The sequence below is a fragment of the Oncorhynchus mykiss genome, chromosome 32 (assembly GCF_013265735.2).
Source record: "Oncorhynchus mykiss isolate Arlee chromosome 32, USDA_OmykA_1.1, whole genome shotgun sequence".
NCBI lineage: Eukaryota > Metazoa > Chordata > Actinopteri > Salmoniformes > Salmonidae > Oncorhynchus > Oncorhynchus mykiss.
Window position 1 is genome coordinate 29,586,032 of NC_050572.1, and position 21,512 is coordinate 29,607,543.

Consider the following 21,512-nt stretch of genomic DNA (forward strand, 5'->3'; position numbering starts at 1 on the left):
GGTCTGATCTAAGTTCAGTTAATTTCCAACCACCCAGTGTGTGAAATGTACAGGGAACTGCTCCACCCAAATTATCCTTTGGGATTAGCTATCTGGCACCATTCTATCAATCAACGTCATCATGGGGCATGTTCAGTAGGCTGCAATGTTTTAAACTTTGCAGATAGGAATGCAATGTATAAAACTGACACACGATTAGTAGTAATATGAGGGTTATTCAGATAGAAATGTATCATGTAAAAAATAAATGCTTATCTGAATGTTCGGTCACCTTACCCTGCCCTAAATAAGCCTACAGGCTTCGATGCCAAAAGGCTCCAAGTATTAATATAATTTAACAGCAGGGGGCAGTAGTATAATTTAATACCCATTAGATTAGAAATGGGTTGGGCAACCGCGGGCAAAATCCACACAAAGGCGCAATTTCAAAATTTGGTTGTGCATGTTGGTACGCAGACCAGAAAGCAACTGCTCCCCCTTATGATGAGTTTCGATTTTTGGTGGCCACCAACCCCATCAAAGTTGCCCATCCCTGTATTAGAATATGGTTTATCATAGTGTAACCTAACAGCAGGCGTAGAGACACTGGGAGCGTAGTCCACACTTCTGTTTTTCAGGAGAAAAGGAAGTTAGGTTGAAAATACTGTATCCCCGAAAATCAGAAACATCTGCTTTCTGCCAACACCCCTAAGGGTGATCATAGTGAAAAAGGACTCTAGAGTAGATGGTAAGCAATACTGTCCTCAAATAAAAACCAGTGGAAGTCAAAATATTCCAAATTAGCACGTGTCAACTTGCATGCCCAAAGCGTGGAGACTGAGAGCAGTCTATTTGTCCAGACTATTTACAGGGTAAATAACAAAATGTCATTTTCAAATTTGGGAGAATTATCCCTTCAATTTTCTATGGATATGAAAACACCTTGAGGAGGGCCAAATGGGGAGATGGATGTTTATGCTCCTTGCCTAGATCTTTTGGGCAGGAGAACCCCTGCTTTTTGGGGTTAGTGACTAACATGACTCTAGTCTAATGCTTTTAACCACCACCGTAAATATTTCATATACTGGGCTGTGCTGCTGGCATATAAGGTATCATTGCTTCACTACTCTTCCAATGTTTTACATAATGATAAAAGGTTAACTCTAAGAAATTAAATTTGCCACTGTCAGGAAGCGTAACTATTGGTTTTATCATACCCTCTAGGGGTTAATAAAATTGATTCAATGCAATTAAATTGAAACAGGATAAGTAAATGGGTCTTAATTTTCAATATAGCCAACATTATATAGGGATATATAGAGGAGATCACTCCATAAAAATGTCAAAATCATTTGATTTTGAGTTTGAGTGAAATCCAAAGTTGTGCTATATAAACACATTGGCTATGTCATAGCTAACTTGGAAAATATAAATATTGATACATTTCCCTTTGAAGACAATAGGCATCTAGATACACAGGCTCCGATACAATTCGGTGCAAGTCGGTCTGATTAGAGAACAAATCGATGCGATTCAGTTCGATGCAATACGATTCAATGAACTAACATTTGTTGCATAAACACATTCATTTCCATTCTAATATAACATTTGCTGCTGATGGAACTCATGAGCTGGATCCGGCTGAGCGTGCGTCTGTGGTCTGTAAATTATGTATGTCTATGGTGTATGTACTGGGGGGGAATGTTTTTGTCCCCCCACTTTGGTTCTGACATCCCCATCATCCTCTGATTAAATAAATGTGATAGAAATTGTAATCTACGTAGTCACCAAAAGTATTTATTTATCATACTGCATACTCAAAGAAATGTTCAAATCTCACCTTTCTAGTAAAAATAGTTATAAATTGCTGAGGGGTAGTCACTTGAGGACACAAGCTCAAGTACAAATAAGAAATATTTTATGATGCATTTCCAATTCAACAAAAATGTATGAATAAGGCTTGAAATGACTTGGATGCTTTCTAAATATAGCATAATCAAATTATAAAATGACTAAGATTTCATCTTTATAACTGTAAAATACATATGCATGTTTAGTGTTAGAGAAAATGTGTATATTTTCTAAAGGTCTCTTGATCAAAATGTCTGCCCCCATCGCTGTGAACGTCTCACAGAGCTCTAGCTTGTTAGGAACTCTCCTTTCATCTCATAATTAAACTTGTCCGTTTATGACAAAAATAAAGGGTTTGTTTAAATTCTATGAATTATTTTAGATTAATGGCAATAAATCGATCTCTGAATGTACTACCCTGATGAAACCATTATCTTCTGCTGCACTACAATGTAACAATTGCAGGCATATGCTTTGTTAGTGGCTGTGACATAGGGTTCATCCAGGAGTTGGACAGTCGGAAGAGCAAATTAAATAGTAGTGGTTTCAGATTTCACATCATATGTCACACAGGCTCAGAAAATAAACTCGTGTCCATGGGAACCAGATTGATTTAGAAGCAAAAATGACAGTTTCGAACCAGTACCAGAACCACACAGCTCCACTAAAATGGAGACCTTACATCCAAGAGATTTCAACTTGTCATTTTTGTTGATTAACTGTTTGAGCTACTAACGTATCAATATTTATATTTTACAAATGAACTATGACATAGCCAATGAATACATAGCACAACTCTGCATTTCACCCTCCATATCAAAATTAAACAGTTTTGACAGTTTGGAAGCTTTTACGGAGTGATCTTATCTTCTCCTCTCGCTTAGGCCATGCAGTGAGCCTCGCAAAAGTGATTGCAGTCCTTGTTATGAAATCATCACCTTTACCCTGTATATCTAAAAATTACCATATACACTGAGTGTATGCTATTTCCATGACAGACTGACCAGGTGAATCCAGGTGAAAGCCATGATCCCTTACTGATGTCACTTGTTAAGTCCACTTCAATCATTGTAGATGACAGGGAGGACACCAGTCTAAGAATGATTTTTAAGCCTTGAGACAAGGATTGTGTATGTGTGACATTAATAAAGTGAATGGGCAAGACAAAGATTTTAATGCTACTGAATGGCGTATGATAGTAGGTCCCAGGTGCACCAGTTTGAGTGTGTCAAGAACTGCAACGCTGATGGGTTTTTCACGCTCAACAGTTTGTGTGTATCATGAATGTTCCACCACCCAAAGGACATCCAGCCAACTTAACACCTGTGGGAAACATTGGTGTCAACATGGTCAGCATTCCTGTGGAACACTTCTGACACCTTGTAGAGTCCATGCCCGACGAATTGAGGCTGTTCTGAGGGCAAAACAAAGTACAACTCAATATTAGGAATGAGTTCCAAATGTTTTGTACACTGATTGTTTAAAGCAAAACTACCAAACCTATTGCTGATGGTGAACCTGATCGATCAAAATATAAATATATTGTAAGCCCCGTCCAGCAGGTATAGCCAGATGAGTTCTCTCTCCGGTAGCTTACCTTTATTTCAGCAAAACACAATTTAAAACAGAGCATTTGATAATACCTATCAAATTACAGTGACCTAATATTGTGCAAGCCATTTTACAAACATTTGAATGTTGAGTGCAGATGTGTCAGATCTCATTGGTTAGGCTACTGGTATTGCCTGGCGTTGTTCGGCATGCAAAATGACTTGTAGATAAATGACTGTCAAAACAGTTACATGCAGTTCAACGCCGAAGGAGAGGACGCATCAGTTGTCATAAAAGTGGAGAGGTCTTTTCAGAAGGTAGAAAGAATGTAATATGATCAACAAAAAAATGTGACCCGGCCGTCAGTTGGACCTCGGTAGTCAGTTGAACAGTGTTTCCTCCGACACAGCGCGGTTTGGCGGGTCATGTTTCGGAGGACGCATGACTCGACCTTCACCTCCCGAGCCCGTTGCAGCAATGAGACAAGAACGAAAAGGGGGCAAAACACCGCCCCACTCCACAAATGTCTTTAAATAAAAAATGACATGGAGCAAAAGGACGAAGAATCCTGTTTACTGTAGCGGTCTTAACCTAACTTACATATCGTGGTTTGTATACTTCAGGCCTACTTCAATATATATCAATCATTCATGCAAGTCCTATAGCACACATACATGATACACCGGGGAGATGTAGTGTTAATTTGACATTTTACCTTAATTTAACTAGGCAAGTCAGTTAAGAAGAAATTCTTATTTTCAATGACGGCCTAGGAACAGTGGGTTAACTGCCTTGTTCAGAGGCCGAACGACTGATTTTAACCTTGTCAGCTCAGGGATTCGATCTTGCAACCTTTTGATTAGTAGTCCAATGCTCTAACCACTAGGCTACCTGCCACCCGTGTGGAGAGTGTTTGCACATTGGCAAGATGTCACAGAAACTTCGGCATTAGATCGCATTTGCCCTTCTGCCCTGTTTGGATGATGCGTGTCAAAGCGGCTAAATACAATTTTTTTTAAACAACATTCTAGCAGTGGTGTAAAGTACTTAAGTAAAAATACTTTGAAGTACTACTTAGGTTTTATTTGATTTTGCCTATATTTAACCAGGTAGACGAGTTAAGAACAAGTTCTCATTTACAACTGCGACCTGGCCAAGAAAAAGCAAAGCAGTGCGTACAGGTGCAGGTGCAGTGATCTGTGAGCTGCTCTGACAGCTGGTGCTTAAAGCTAGTGAGGGTGATATGAGTCTCCAGCTTCAGTGATTGTTGCAATTCGTTCCAGTCATTGGCAGCAGAGAACTGATAGGAAAGGTGTTAAGGGAATTTTTATCAATAATGACTAATTATGCATACATTTCAATCAGGACTGACTAATCAGAATACTATGTTACTGTATATGTATGAATTTCCTTTTAATCCTAGTACTGAATATAATGTGTGTAAATATAATCAAGAATTAGAACAATGACCGTTTGTTCCTTGGTAGAAATGAACAGTTATTTTCAGTTTATAATCTGAGGTAAAATGTATCATGAGCAGTACTCACGAGAATAAACGCAGCTGGTAGATTTCAAAGGCTGGTCTCTGTCCATTTTATACCAATAAGGGTCTTACAAACTCTTATGAATTGACAGAGTGATTAATTTGAATTGGTTATTAAAACAGAGGAAATTAATTCCTGTAACAAAAGGCGACCAAAGGTGGAATTGGCTTTGGGGGTGACCAGTGAAATATACCTGCTGAAGCACGTGCTACGGGTGGGTGCTGAAATGGTGACCAGTGAGCTGAGATAAGTTGGGGCTTTACCTAGCAAAGACTTATAGATGACCTGGAGCCAGTGGGTTTGGCGATGAATATGAAGCGAGGGCCAGCCATCAAGAGCATACAGGTCGGAGTGGTGGGTAGTATATGGGGCTTTGGTGACAAAATGGATGGCACTGTGATAGACTACATCCAATATGCTGAGTAGAGTGTTGGAGGCTATTTTGTAAATGACATCGCCGAAGTCTAGGATCAGTAGGATAGTCAGTTTTACAAGGGTATGTTTGGCAGCATGAGTGAAGGATGCTTTTTAGGAAGCTGATTCTAGATTTCATTTTGGGCTGGAGAGGCTTAATGTGAGTCTGGAAGGATAGTTTACAGTCCAACCAGACAACTAGGTAGTTGTGCACATATTGTAAGTAAGAACCGTCCAGAAAAGTGATGCTTGACGGACGGGCAGATGCGGGCAACGATCGGTTGAAGAGCATGCATTTAGTTTCACTTGCATTTAAGAGCAGTTGGAGGCCACGGAAGATGAGTTGTATGGCATTGATGCTCGTCTGGGGGTTAGTTAACACAGTGTCCAAATAAGTGCCAGAAGTACACAGAATGGTGTCGTCTGCGTAGAGGTGGATCAGAGACTCACCAGCAGCAAGAGCGACATCATTGATGTGTACAGAGAAGAGAGTCAGCCCAAGGATTGAACCCTGTGGCACCCCCATAGACTGCCAGAGGTCCGGACAACAGGCCCTCCGATTTGACACACTGAACTCTATCTGAGAAGTAGTTGCTGAACCAGGCGAGGCAGTCATTGACAGAGTTGAAAGCCTTGGCCAGGTCGATGAAGACAGCTGCACAGTATTGTCTCTTATCGATGGCGGTTATGATATCGTTTAGGACCTTGAGCGTGGCTGAGGTGCACCAATCACCAGCTCGGAAACCAGATTGCAAAGCGGAGAAGGAACGGTGGGATTCGAAATGGTCGGTGATCGGTTTGTTAACTTGGCTTTCGAAGGCCTTAGAAAGGCAGGGTAGGATAGATATAGGTCTGTAGCAGTTTGGGTCTAGAGTGCCTCCCCCTTTAAAGAGGGGGATGACCGCGGCAGCTTCCCAATCTTTGGGGATCTCAGACGATACGAAAGAGGTTGAAACGGTTAGTAATAGGGGTTGCAACGATTTCAGCTGATAATTTTAGAAAGAGAGGGTCCAGATTGTCTAGCCCCACTAATTTGTAGGGGTCCAGATTTTTCAGCTCTTTCAGAACATCCAGAAAGCTGATTTGGGTGAAGGAGAAATGGGGGAGGCCTGGGCAAGTTGCTGTGGGGGGTGCATGGCTGTTGACCGGGGTAGGGGTGGCCAGGTGGAAGGCATGGCCAGCCGTAGAAAAATGCTTATTGAAATTCTGAATTATCGCAGATTTATCGGTGGTGACAGAGTTTCCTAGGCTCAGTGCAGTGGGCAGCTGGGAGGAGGTGCTCTTATTCTCCATGGACTTTACAGTGTCCCAGAATGTTTTGGAGCTTGTGCTGCAGGATGCAAATTTCTGTTTGAAAAAGCTAGCCTTTGCTTTCCTAACCGCCTGTGTATTTTGGTTCCTGACTTCCCTGAAAAGTTGCATATCGCGGGGGCTATTTGATGCTAATGGTCAAGGGCAGTCAGGTCTGGAGTGAACCACGGGCTATATCTCTAACTGGTTCTATATTTGTTGAATGGGGCACGCTTTTTTAAGAGACTGTGAGGAAAGCACTTTTAAAGAATAACCAGGCATCCTCTACTGATGGAATGAGGTCAATATCCTTCCAGGATACCCAGGCCAGGTCGATTAGAAAGGCCTGCTCGCTGAAGTGCTTTAGGGAGCATTTGACAGTGATGAGGGGTGGTCGTTTGACCGCAGAGCAATGAGGCAGTGATCACTGAGATCCTGATTGAAGACAGCAGAGGTGTATTTAAAGGGCAGGTTGGTTAGGATGATATCTAGGAGGGTGCCTGTGTTTACGGATTTGGGGTTGTACCTGGTAAGTTCATTGATAATTTGTGTGAGATTGAGGGCATCAAGTTTAGATTGTAGAATGGCCGGGGGATGTTAAGCATGTCCCAGTTTAGGTCACCTAGCAGCACGAGCTCTGAAGATAGACGGGGGGCAATCAATTCACATATGGTGTCCAGGGCACAGCTGGGGGCAGAAGGTGGTCTATAGCAAGCGGAAACGGTGAGAGACTTGCTCCTGGAAAGGTGGATTTTTAAAAGTAGAAGCTCAAATTGTTTGGGCACAGACCTGGATAGTATGACATAACTCTGCAGGCTCTCTCTGCAATAGATTGCGACTCCGCCCCCTTGCATGCATGTAACCAATGCTTTTACAGTTACAGAAGTCAACAAATGAGAGGGCCTGGGGAATGGGAGTGGAGCAAGGCACTGCAGGGCCTGGATTAACCTCTACAGAGGAGGAGTGTGCTATAAGAACTGGTCGTCTAGTATGTTCGGAACCGAGAGTAAAAGGAGCAGGTTTCTGGGCGCGGTAGAATAGATTCAACGCATAATGTACAGACAAAGGTATGGTAGTTTGTTAATACAGTTGGTATTGTCTCTAGACATCAATTAAACAGTTTTTGGGGGAATCTGTACTCCATACATTTTCCCTGACAACCCAAAGTACTCGTTACATTTTGAATGCTTAGCAGGACAGGAAAATTGTGAAATTCACACACTTATCAAGAGAACACGTGGTCATCTCTATTGCCTATGGTCTGGCAAATCACTAAACAAAAATAAATGTCAGTGTTGGAGTGTGCCCCTGACAACTGTACATTTTAAGAACAAGAAAACGGTGCGGTCTGGTTTGCCTAATATATGGAATTTGAAACTATTTATACTTTTACTTTCACTTTTGATACTTAAGTATATTTTAAAACAAATACTTTCACTCAAGTGGTATTTTACTGGGTGACTTTCACTTTTACTTGAGTATTTTTTCCACCACTGCATTTTAGCAGATGCGACTTACATCCCCCCCCCCCCTTCATACTGGTCCCCCGTGGGAACGGACGACACCTGGCATTGCAAGTGCTATGCTCTACCAACTGAGCTACATTTAACAATAAATAAAATGCAACATATCGGCTAAAGCAATTTAATTCAGGAATCAATGAAACCAAGATTGAAATCCTTGGCCTGAATGCCAAGTGTCACGTCTGGAGGAAACCTGGCACCATCCTTACGGTGAAGCATGGTGGTGGCAGCATCATGCTGTGGGGATGTTATTCAGTGGGAGGGACTGGGAGACTGGTCAGGATCGAGGGAAAGATGAACGGAGCACAGTAGAAAGTGATCCTTCATGAAATCCTGCTCCAGGGCGCTTAGGACATCAGACTGTGGGCAAAGGTTCACCTTCCAACAGGACAACGACCATAAGCACTTAGCCAAGACAACGCAGAAGTGGCTTTAGGAGAAGTCTCTCAATGTCCTTGAGTGGCCCAGCCAGAACCCGGACTTGAACCCGATCTAACATCTCTGAAGACACCTGAAAACAGCTGTGTAGCGATGCTCCCCATCCAACCTGACAGAGTGTAAGGATCTTCAGAGAAGAATGGGAAAAACTCCCCAAATACAGATGTGTCAAGCTTGTAGTGTCATACCCAAGAAGACTCGAGGCTATAATCGCTGCCAAAAGTGCTTCAACAAAGTACTCAGTAAAGGGTCTGAAAAGTTATGTAAATGAGATTTCCGTTTTTTTTTATATATATTGTGTTATTGTGTACAGAATGATGAGGGGGGAAAAAACAATTTAATACAATTGAGAATAAGGCTGTAATGTAACAACATGTGGAAAAAGTCAAGGGGTCTGAATACTTTCCGAATGCACTGTACATCACTTTACAGTATATGTTACATCCCTACTATATACACTGATAATAATTCATATATCAGGAGATAAAAGCTATGCTAATAATAATGGACCCAGGACAGGGTGAGAATAAAACTGAAATGTACTTTCAAATTAATAAGGAGATGGCTAATACCTTGGCAATTAAAGTGGGCCTGAATGGCAACTGTAGAAGTTCACTGCCTGGTGCTTTCAGGTCACAGTGATCTGCTGCACTCTTTCTATGCATGCACAGACAGACAGATGAGGGAGATGAAACATCACTCACTTATGCACCGGTGGTGTTTCTTCAAGAAAATGTACAGTACCAGTCAAAAATGTGGAAACACCTACTCATTTAAGGGTTTTTCTTTCTTTTTTACTATTTTCAACATTGTAGAATAATAGTGAAGACATTAAATATATGAAATAACACATAAGGAATCATGTAGTAACCAGAAAAGGGTCAAACAAATCAAAATATATTTTATATTTGAGATTCTTCAAAGTAGAGACCCTTTGCCTTGACAGCTTTGCACACTCTTGGCATTCTCTCAACCAGCTTCATGAGGTAGTCACCAGGAATTAACAGATGTGGCTTGTTACAGGTAATTTGTGGAATTTCTTTAAGCCAAATCAGTTGTCACAAAACAAAGTAGGGGTGGTATACAGAAGTCCATATTAAAGCAAGAACAGCTCAAATAAGCAAAGAGAAACGACAGTCCATTAACTGAAGGTCAGTCAATCAGGAAAATGTCAAGAAATTTAAAAGTTTCTCAAGTGCAGTCACAAATGTCATGAAGCGCTATGATGAAACTGGCTCTCATGAGGACCGCCACAGGAAAGGAAGACCCAGAGTTACTGGTGCTACAGAGGATAAGTCCATTAAGAGTTACCAGCCTCAGAAATTTCAGACCAAATAAATGTTTCAGAGTTCAAATAACAGACACATTTCAAAATCAACTGTTCAGGGGAGACTGCGTGAATCAGGCCTTCCTGGTAGAATTGCTGCAAAGTAACCACTACTAAAGGACACCAGTAAGAAGAAGAGATTTTTGAGATATACCGTGTTAGTGCTGGTCCCCACGGTAGAGTGTAAATGACGAGCCACATAGAAAGGACAATATGAAGTGCTGGAGAGAATAGGAGAAGTTAATGATTGGATCTGACAGCCAGGTCGTCGGCCCCCGGGATCAGATCTATCACATAAACCTGTTAAAAGCATGGAGAGAAAAAAACCAATTGTCACGTACCCCACACCCACTCAGGAGGCAGCCGCTGTGTATGTGTCACCTACTCTGTCCCCAGCACAAGTACAGGAAGTAAAGACCCTGATCCAGAAAACAGATGTGTTTTCAGGGACACCAGGCCGAATTGAGGTTACGGCTCATGATATTGTTTCCCTACCAGGGAGAAAAATGAGCATGAGGCCAAATTGGGTACCCGAGTCTCGACGAGGCGCGATTAGACCAGAGATAGAAAATGTTGGCAAATGGAGTAGTCGAAGAGTCACATAGTGAGTGGTCTAGCCCAATTGTGATGGTCACGAAGCCCGATGGGTCTTTGCAGTTACTGCCAAACTCATCTGACTCCCAGAGCCAAATAAAGACAGCCTTTGCAATCCCTGATGGTTTGTTTCAATACACAGTCATGCCATTCGGCTTACACGGGGCCCCAGCCAACTTTCAACGGACCGGGTCCTAAAACCGAACAGAGCTTACGCCGCAGCCTATTTAGATGACATGGCGGATCTACAGCCCAGATTGGGAATCCCACTTACCTAGGGTACAGGCAGTGCTAGACTCCCTTAGGAAAGCAGGACTCACGGCAAACCCTGCCAAGTGTTGTGGGGTTAGAGGAAACCGAGTATCTGGGAAGAGGGTTCATCAAACCCCAACATAAGGTCGAGGCAATTAGAAAATGGCCAAAACCAGGAAATAAGAAGCAGGTTCGAGCCTTCCTAGGGTTGACCAGTTACTTCCGGAAGTTCATCCCAAGTTATGCAATAGTGGCCGCTCCACTCACAGACATGACTAGTGCCAGAGGGCCAAACATGCTAAAATGGGATGAAAAGGCCAATAAATAATTTAGAACATTAAAGGAGGCTCCCTGCTGTAATCCAGTGCTGGTGGTACCAGACTTTGAGCACGAGTTCATTGTTCAGACGGATGCGTCAGAGGTCGGCTTGGGAGCCGTGCTCTCCCAAGAGGTAGATGGGGTGGGAAAGCTGGAACCACGGGAGGCCAACTACTCAGTCTTGCGAAAGAGTGTGGCAGTAAAGTGGGGTCTAGAAAGCCTGAAATACTACCTGCTAGCGCGCCACTTCACTCTACGCAGTGACCATGCCCCACTCACCTGGATGCAGGTAGTTTTTGAGTCTCCAACCGTTTCACTTTGACATAAAACACAGAGCAGGGAAGGAAATGAGAATGTGGATGGGATGTCCCGCATGCACGCCTATATTGCTGCGGTAGCCCGACCTAGGGGATGCTCAGCATATGTAGGAACTCTTGTAAACTGTTGGAAAAGCATTCCTCATGAAGATGGTTGAGAGAATGCCAAGAGTGTGCAAAGCTGTCATCAAGGCAAAGGGTGGCTACTTCATAGAATCTCAAATATAAAATATGTTTTGATTTGTTTAACACTTGTTTGATTACTACATTATTCCATGTGTTATTTCATATTTTTGATGTCTTCACTAGTACTCTACAATGTATAAAATAGTAAAAATAAAGATAAATCCTTGACTGAGTAGGTGTGTCCAAACTTTGGACTGGTACTTGTGGCAAAGAAGGGGGCCAAGTGATAAATGGCAGATATGTGAGGGCAGAACTAATAAACGGGCTCTGCCCTCACACTAAAATGGCCATCCCGGAAAAGAACGACATATCACAAAATGGCCGACCGCCAAAAACTACAATCCCCAGAGGAAAGGGGAACGCTCAGAAGGTGGGGGCGACCCACAGATAAGGGGTCAAAACAAACCAGGAAGAGAGAGGAAGGGGCTGGGGGATCTGTGAACCATAGAGAAAGAAACCATATATATTAGCTGGTTTATACCATATATGACCTGGACTGTTTGGACTTATCTGTTGGCATTTGGACTAGAGGTCGACCGATTAATTGGCATGGCTGATTAATTAGGGCCGATTTCAAGTTTTGAAAACTAATTGGTAATCGCATTTTTGGACGCCGATTACATTGCAATCCACAAGGGGACTGCGTGACAGGCTGACGTCCTGTTACGCAAGTGCAGCAAGGAGCCAAGGTAAGTTTCTAGCTAGCATTAAACGTATCTTATAAAAAACAATCAATCTTAACATAATCACTAGTTAACTACACATGGTTAATGACACTAGTTTAACTAGCTTGTCCTGCGTTGCATATAATCAATGCAGTGCCTGTTAATTTATCATCGAATCACAGCCTACTTCGCCAAATGGGTGATTTGGGTTTTAACAAAAGCGCATTTGCGAAAAAAGCAATCGTTGCACCAATGAACCTAACCATAAACATCAATGCCTTTCTTAAAATCAATACACAAGTACATTTTGTTTTTTTAAACCTGCATATTTAGTTAAAAGAAATGCATGTTAGCAGGCAATATTAACTAGGGAAATTGTGTCGCTTCTCTTGTATTCAGTGCAAGCACAGTCAGAGTATATGCAGCAGTTTGGGACGCCTGGCTCGTTGCGGACTGTGTGAAGACCATTTCTTCCTAACAAAGGCCGTAATTAATTTGCCAGAATTTGACAAAATTATGACAAAACATTGAAGGTTGTGCAACGTAGCAGCAATATTTACACTTAGGGTTGCCACCCATGTTCGATGAAATACGGAATGGTTCCGTATTTCACTGAAAGAATAAACATTTGTTTCCAAAATTATAGTTCCCGGATATGACCATACCTAATGCTCGTATTTCTGTGTTTATCATATTATAATTAAGTCTATGATTTGATATTTGATAGAGCAGTCTGACTGAGCGGTGGTAAGCAGCAGCAGGCTCGTAAGCATTCATTCAAACAGCACTTTCCTGCATTTGCCAGCAGCTCTTCGCAATGCTTGAAGCACATCGCTGTTTATGACTTCAAGCCTATCAACTCCCGAGATTAGGCTGGCAATACTAAAGTGCCTATAAGAACATCCAATAGTCAAAGGGATATGAAATACTAATGGTATAGAGATAAAGTCTGATAATTCCTATAATAATTACAACCTAAAACTTCTTAACTGGAAATATTGAAGACTCATGTTAAAAGGAACCACCAGCTTTCATATGTTCTAATGTTCTGAGCAAGGAACTTAAACGTTAGCCTTTTTACATGGCACATATTGCTCTTATTGCATATTGCACTCTCCAACACTGTGTTTTTGCATTATTTAAACCAAATTAAAACAGGTTTCATTATTTATTTGAGAATAAATTGATTTTATTTATGTATTATATTAAATTAAAATAAGAGTTCATTCAGTATTGTTGTAATTGTCATTATTGCAAATATAACAAAATATATAAATTTTAAATTTTATTTAAAAAATGGCCGATTAATCGTTATTGGCTTTTTTTTGGGTCCTCCAATCGGTATCGGCGTTGAAAAATCATAAACAGTCGACCTCTAGTTTGGACCTGGACATACAGAGAACCCGATTCATATACCGAACCCTGCAATCCTTGACCACGCCTGCGGCCTGGGCGGACCAGGACGGAGAAACCAACATACAGGTACTGTACTGTCTTGTTCTAAATTTGTCCTGTTCGATTTTGGTGACGGTCTCCGCTTAATTTGTGACAAACTCTCTTAACCTTGAAGAGGTTACTGTAATACACATACTGTAATACCCATGAGGTGTTCGTGGACTAAGCAATTCATATGTTGACTTGGACTCCATAAAGTTGGATTTAGTTTGAGCTCAATTATTTGTGTTTATGGGCAATGTGAAAGGGTTGATGGTGATCTTTTGAGAGGCTACTCAGACTCCTTGCTCCGTCCACACCCACAGACAGTCTCTTCTCCGGAATGAGTCTGGATCTGTGTACCTCCCCGACCATTCACCGAATGTGAGCACATTCATGGCCATCTGATTGGTCCAGAAACCAATAGGTTGGACCAGAGCCAAAACACATGTGGGTAAAGAAGAGGTTTGAAAATGTGTCATTGGCTTTGATACTCTGATTGGTTAGACGAGCTTCTCCTCACCAAAAACATCTTCAATGATGGCTTCCTCAGAATAAAGTATGTAGCAAACAACAGAGCAGGGGTCTAACATACCACCTAGATACCAGGGGCTTGTTCAGGTAGATGCAATGGTAGAAAACATTCAGATAGAAAATGCATCCGCCATCCATTGAAAATGACTGATTCCATTAGTTTGACAGAAGTAGTGCCTAGTATAAACACTGAGAAGTTCTGAGAAGTTCATGCATGTGTTTTATGTACAGCTATATCTTGGCCAGGTCGCAGTTGTAAATGAGAAATTGTTCTCAACCAGCCTACCTGGTTAAATAAAGGTGAAATTTAAAAAAAAATACAAAGTAAAAATATTTCTAAATCAGTTATCACCATTACCTGAACTGGGCCTCAGTGCCTGTGACCTCATCAAGGTGCTGCTGTAGCACTAGGAGTTCGGTAGAGTAGCGCTCCTCTGTCTCTTTGGCATGCTGCTGGTAGTAGGCCCTAAGGTGCTCCACCTCCAGTCTGTGGCATTCCTCCAGCTGGGCCCGCTGCTGCTGGACGTCGGCCCTCAACTTCTGGACGTCCTCAGTAGTGTGGGAGGAGGGCGAAGCAGTGGTCAGCTCCCTCCGATCTGGGTAGAGAGAGATAGTGTAAGCATTAGCATGGCTATGTCGACGGAAGCAGACGGGCTCCATCTTCCCATTCATTTTGGTATTGAGGCTTGCAGACATTCCAAATGCAGATGGTATAGAATATGGGCACCACATAATTCGGCACCATTTTGGGGTGATTTTGGTTTAGACATACAATGTAGATCAAGATTTACCATCAAGGCCGTGTGTGGAAGTAATAGAGCTGTCGATAATCTTGCGCAGGCTGGCGATCTCCTCCTGACTGCTGCGCTTCAGATCATTGTACCCCAGCTGTATCACCTCAATCTAAGAATAACAAGTAGTTTGACAGCAGAGTTCATTGGCGTTATCATTAAAATCAATTAGCTAGAGAGCTAATTGATTTTAAACATGATTTGTGAATGTACCCCACACATACAATTATCTGTAAGGTTCCTGAATCAAGCAGTGAATTTAAAACACAGATTCAACCGCAAAGATCAGGTTTTCTAATGCCTTGCAAAAGGCACTATTGGAGGTAATAAAAATAAAATAAAAACATTGAATATGCAAGTTATAAATTACACTTTGGATGGTGTATCAATACACCCAGTCACTACAAAGCTACAGGTTTAGTTTAAGGCAGGAGTTTAATGGCTGTGATAGAAGAAAAATTAGATCAACATTGTACACTAAACAAAAATAAACATGTGACGTGTTGGTCCCATGTTTCATGAGCTGAATTAAAATCCCATAAATGTTTAATAAACACAAAAAGCTTATTTCGCACAAATTTGTTTACATCTCTGATAGTGAGCATTTCTCCTTTGCCAAGATAAACCATCCACCTGTCAGGTGTAGCATATGAAGAAGCTGATTGAACAGCATGATCATTGCACAGGTGCACCTTGTGATGGGGACAATAAAAGGCCACTAGAATGTGCAGTTTTGTCACAACACAATGCCACAGATGTCTCAAGTTGACAGAGTGTGCAATTGGCATGCTGACTACTGTAATGTCCACCGGCGCTGTTGCCAGAGGATTTAATGTTAATTTCTCTACCATAGCCACCTCTAACATTGTTTCAGAGAATTTGGCAGTACATCCAAGCGGCCTCACAACCGCAGACCACGTGTAACCACGCCAGCCCAGGGACTCCACACCCAGCTTCTTTACCTACAAGATCGTCTGCAGACCAGCCACCAAGACAGCTGATGAAACTGTACGTTGCAAAAAAGGATCTGTACACAATTCCTGGAATCTGAAAATGTCCCAGTTCTTCCATGGCCTGAAAACGCAGACATGTCACCCATTGAGCATGTTTGGGATGCTCTGGATTAACGTGGACCACAGCGTGTTCCAGTTCCTGCCAATACCCAGCAACTTCGCACAGCCATTGAAGAGGAGTTGGACAACATCCCACAGGCCACAATCAACAACCTGATCAACTCTACGCAAAGGATATGTGTTGTGCTGCATGAAGCTTATGGTGGTCACACCAGATACTGACAGGATTTCTGATATCTGTGACCAACAGATGCATATCTGTATTCCCAATCATGTGAAATCCATAGATTAGGGCCAAATGTATTTATTTCAATTGACAGATTTCCTTATTTGAACTTTAACTCTTTAAAATCTTTGAAATTGTTGCATGTTTTGTTTATATTTTTGTTCAGTGTAGTTCCTCCACAATTCTAACCTCAATGACAGAGTGAAAAGAAGGAAGTCTGTACAGAATAAAAATATTCCAAAACATACAGTAATACTGCAAAAAACTAATTGGAAATGCAATTAACTTTTTGTCCTGAATACAAGTGTTATATTTGAGGCAAATCCAATACAACACATGACTGACTATCTCTCTCCATATTTTCAAGCATAGTGGTGGCTGAATTATGTTATGGGTATGCTTTAATAGTTAAGGACTGAGGAGTTTTTCTGGATTTAAAAAAAAATGCACAGGCAAAATCCTAGAGAAAAGGCTGGTTCAGTCTTCTTTCCGCCAGACACTGGGAGATGAATTCCCCTTTCAGCAGGACACAAGGCCATATCTACAGTGGAGTTGCTCACCAAAAAGACAGTGAATTTTACCCGTAGCGGCTTAGTTACAGTTTTGACTTAAATCTATTTCAAAAGCTATGGAAAAGAGCTGAAAATCGTTGTCTAGCAATGATCAACAACCAATTTGACAGATCTTGAAGAACTATGAAAAGAATGGGCAAATGTTACACAATCCTGGTGTGGAAAGCTCTTAGAGACTTACCCAGAAAGACTCACAGCTGTAATCGCTATCAGGTGATTCTAACATGTATTGAATACTTATCTAATCAAGATACATTAGTGTTTTTATTTGAATTATATTTTATTTTATTTTTTACAAATGCATCATCCAGGTTAGGGGAGGATTTGGCCGGCTGGGTTGTCCTTGTCCCATCGCACACTAGCGACTCCTTGTGGCGGCCAGGAGCATGAACGCTGACTTCGGCGGCCAGCTGTACGGTGTTTCCTATGACATATTGGTGTGGCTGGCTTCCAGGTTAAGCAGGAGGTGTGTCAAGAAGCAGTGTGGCTTGGCAGGGGTCATGTTTCCGAGGACGCATGGCTGTCAACCTTCACCTCTCCCAAGTCCATACGGGAGTTGCAGCGATGGGAAAACACACACACAGTTGAAGTCGGAAGTTCACATACACCTTAGCCCACTACAACTAAACTTAGTTTTCACAATTAATCCTAGTAAAAAAATCCCAGTTTTAGGTCAGTTAGGATCACCACTTTATTTTAAGAATTTGAAATGTCAGAATAATAGTAGAGAGATTTATTTCAGCTTTTATTTATTTCATCACATTTCCAGCAGGTCAGAAGTTTACATAAACTCAATTAGAATTTGGTAGCATTGCCTTTAAATTGTTTAACTTGGGTCAAACGTTTCGGTCAGGTTTGTAGGCCTTCTTGCTCGCACATGCTTTTTCAGTTCTGCCCACAAATGTTCTATAGGATTGAGGTCAGGGCTTTGTGATGGCCACTCCAATACCCTGACTTTATTGTCCATAACCCATTTTGCCACAACTTTGGAAGTATGCTTGGGGTCATTGTCCATTTGGAAGACCACTTTGCGATCAAGCTTCAACTTTCTGACTGATGTCTTGAGTTGTTGCTTCAATATATCCACAATTTTGTCAAGTGCACCAGTCCCTCCTGCAGCAAAGCACCCCCACAACATGATGCTGCCACCCCTGTGCTTCACGGTTGGGATGGTGTTCTTCGGCTTGCAAGCCGCCCTCTTTTTCCTCCAAACATAACAATGGTCATTATGGCCAAAAATTTATATTTTTGTTTCATAAGACCAGAGGATATTTCTCCAAAAGGTACAATCTTTGTCCCCATGCGCAGTTGTAAACCGTAGTCTGGCTTTTTTTATGGCGGTTTTGGAGCAGTGGCTTCTTCCTTGCTGAGCGGCCTTTCAGGTTATGTCGATATAGTACTCGTTTTACTGTGGATATAGATACTTTTGTACCCGTTTCCTCCAGCATCTTCACAAGGTTAATAGCACGCTGTTGTCCTGGGATTGATTTGCACTTTTTGCACCAAAGTACGTTGGTGTTTATACTGTGTACTATTGTTTGTACAGATGAACGTGGTACCTTCAGGCATTTGGAAATTGCTCCCAAGGATGAACCAAACTTGTGGAGGTCTACACTTTTTTTCCCCCCTAAGATCTTGGCTGATTTCTTTTGATTTTCCCGTGATGTCAAGCAAAGAGGCACTGAGTTTGAAGGTAGGCCTTGAAATACATCCACAGGTACACCTCCAATTGACGCAAATTATGTCAATTAGCCTATCAGAAGCTTCTAAAGCCATGACATCTTTATTGGCATTTTCCAAGCTGTTTAAAGGCACAGTCAACTTAGTGTATGTAAACTTCTGACCCACTGGAATTGTGATCGAGTTAATTATAAGTGACATAATCTGTCTGTAAATAATTGTTGGAAAAATAACTTGTGTCATGCACAAAGTAGACGTCCTAACCGACTTGCCAAAACTATAGGTTGTTAACAAGAAATTTGTGGAGTGGTTGAAAAACTAGTTTTAATGACTCCAACCTAAGTGTATGTAAACATCCGACTTCAACTGCATGTGTGTTATATATATCTCAATAAATACATGTTTAAATTGTTCTTCCAATTTGAGATGTGTTTTGCACCTTGCAACCCAACAAAAGGGGTGTGAATACTTAAGGCACTATCATCCGTCATATCATAGCACAGTTAGAAGTTAAAAAGCTAAGTGCTAGTGTCCTAGCAATTACTGTACAATAATCAAATCATTGTTGCTTTCATCCCAGTCATAACACTGTGATTATATGTCAAACCCTGACAAGAGGTTGGTGTTGTAATGTCTAAACACAACCAATCAATGACTATGTTTTTTCCCACCAATGCATAAATTGAGCCTAAACCTCACAAAATGTTAACTAAAATCAACAGTTTTACACACACCGTATTGCCATCTGCCTTCAGTAAGGACTGGAGCTGTAGTAGACGACCATGCTCCTGCTCAATCCTTTTCTTCACCTGCTGAAGGTCTCTACACATTTCTATTGAGCGAGACAGAAGAAATGCCCATTACAAATATGTCCTCATGCAGTTAGTCTCAGGTACTGTATTTGTATCTTAATTACTAAAAGATATTTCATTTATCATTCATGTAGCTTTATTTGATGTGTGTATGCAAATGAAAACTGGGGGAAAATACAATATAATTTGTAATTTTATCATGCCACAGTCAAGATCGTTTGGAGACTTATTTATTGGGACTTTTCCGTTAGTCAGCGACTCATCTCATAGGCTGCATGTTTATGTAGCATTGTTATCATTCGGGTAGACATCCCAACCAATAAAGCACCTTTTGCATCCTGTAAAACAGCACTGGGATCCCTGGTTTCTTCCTTTTCACATGAATGAATCGTCCAGTCCTCAACATCAGTGGGGTGGAGATACTCCAAGAATTCCTCTCCGAAAAGTTTAGCAAAGGACTGTGAAGACAACGGCAAAATAGCTTTCAAACATCGATGTCTCAGTGAATATTTGATGCAGTCGTGTGGTAATAATCAATGTCCAAACCTGAAATAATTAGGTCAAATAACATTTGCAGAAATCGAAAAGTAATTGACAATGCAAAGGAACACAAATCAATACCTGGTTTATTAGGTTTGCTGTGTGTGTCCTATCCTTGTGGGGACATAAAATTACCAAAGGTCCCCATAAGGATAGTAAAACCAGGAAAATTCTCCGCTGTGCAGACATTTCCCATGTCCCCATCAGGACAAAGGCTATTTTAAGTTTAGAGTTACAATTACAGTTCCGGTTAGAATTAGGGTAAGGGTAAGGGATTAGTGGTTATGGTAAGGGTTAGGTTTACAGGTTAGGGAAAATTATTTTATGGAAATTAGGTTCCCACAAGGATAGAAGAACATAACACATGCGTGTGTGTAATTAATGTTAACTACCAGGATGAGCTGCTTGCATTCTTCAGACACAATTTGCACCACATTCCGGTACTTGGAGCTTTTGGGATCATCTGTGAAGTCTGAGAAAAACAACAAAAGCATACAGTATTATTGTCTTATATTGAGCATAAATAGTACACCATAATTCAATTACTAAAATAAGATGAAAGCAAAATTGACTGAATAACTTGTGTGTGAGTCAGTGTGCTGTTTTCTATCTACAGTTTGTAGCATGGTTGAAGTTATGAATGATAGATAAAAAAAAACTTCAATGTGGCCCATCTAGCTTCAAAACCCCAGATACACACACACAATGAAAAATGCATGTGCGCACGCACAGTGAAACACACAAGCCCGCACCCCTTGGTTCTTTGAGGCGGCCCAGCTCAAGTATGCAGGCACGGGCGTCTGTCTGCTCCCGGAGCAGCTCCAGCTGCGCAGCGTGTATCTGAGACAGGCTGATCCGCTGGGCCTCCAGCTGCAGCCTGCACTCCACCTTCACAAATAGACAAGAGTGGAGCGAGCATAAAATTAGATACACCAGAATGTACAGTGCCTTGCGAAAGTATTCGGCCCCCTTGAACTTTGCGACCTTTTGCCACATTTCAGGCTTCAAACATAAAGATATAAAACTGTATTTTTTTGTGAAGAATCAACAACAAGTGGGACACAATCATGAAGTGGAACGACATTTATTGGATATTTCAAACTTTTTTAACAAATCAAAAACGGAAAAATTGGGCGTGCAAAATTATTCAGCCCCCTTAAGTTAATACTTTGTAGCGCCACCTTTTGCTGCGATTACAGCTGTAAGTCGCTTGGGGTATGTCTCTATCAGTTTTGCACATCGAGAGACTGAATTTTTTTCCCATTCCTCCTTGCAAAACAGCTCGAGCTCAGTGAGGTTGGATGGAGAGCATTTGTGAACAGCAGTTTTCAGTTCTTTCCACAGATTCTCGATTGGATTCAGGTCTGGACTTTGACTTGGCCATTCTAACACCTGGATATGTTTATTTTTGAACCATTCCATTGTAGATTTTGCTTTATGTTTTGGATCATTGTCTTGTTGGAAGACAAATCTCCGTCCCAGTCTCAGGTCTTTTGCAGACTCCATCAGGTTTTCTTCCAGAATGGTCCTGTATTTGGCTCCATCCATCTTCCCATCAATTTTAACCATCTTCCCTGTCCCTGCTGAAGAAAAGCAGGCCC

General features: G+C 41.5%; 1 protein-coding gene across 8 annotated transcripts in view; it reads right to left on the bottom strand.

Moving 5' to 3' along the window:
* Nucleotides 1-21,512, bottom strand: part of LOC110488241 (A-kinase anchor protein 9) — a 123,554-nt gene that overhangs the window by 65,170 nt on the left and 36,872 nt on the right. For all 8 annotated transcript variants that reach the window (XM_021560391.2, XM_021560393.2, XM_021560392.2 and 5 more), the window contains 6 exons: nucleotides 20,664-20,799; nucleotides 20,304-20,383; nucleotides 19,700-19,829; nucleotides 19,294-19,391; nucleotides 15,009-15,120; nucleotides 14,576-14,813 (listed from right to left, as the gene is read on the bottom strand). In XM_021560391.2, the coding sequence (XP_021416066.2) occupies nucleotides 14,576-14,813; nucleotides 15,009-15,120; nucleotides 19,294-19,391; nucleotides 19,700-19,829; nucleotides 20,304-20,383; nucleotides 20,664-20,799 (794 nt within the window). The remainder of the gene's footprint in view (nucleotides 1-14,575; nucleotides 14,814-15,008; nucleotides 15,121-19,293; nucleotides 19,392-19,699; nucleotides 19,830-20,303; nucleotides 20,384-20,663; nucleotides 20,800-21,512) is intronic.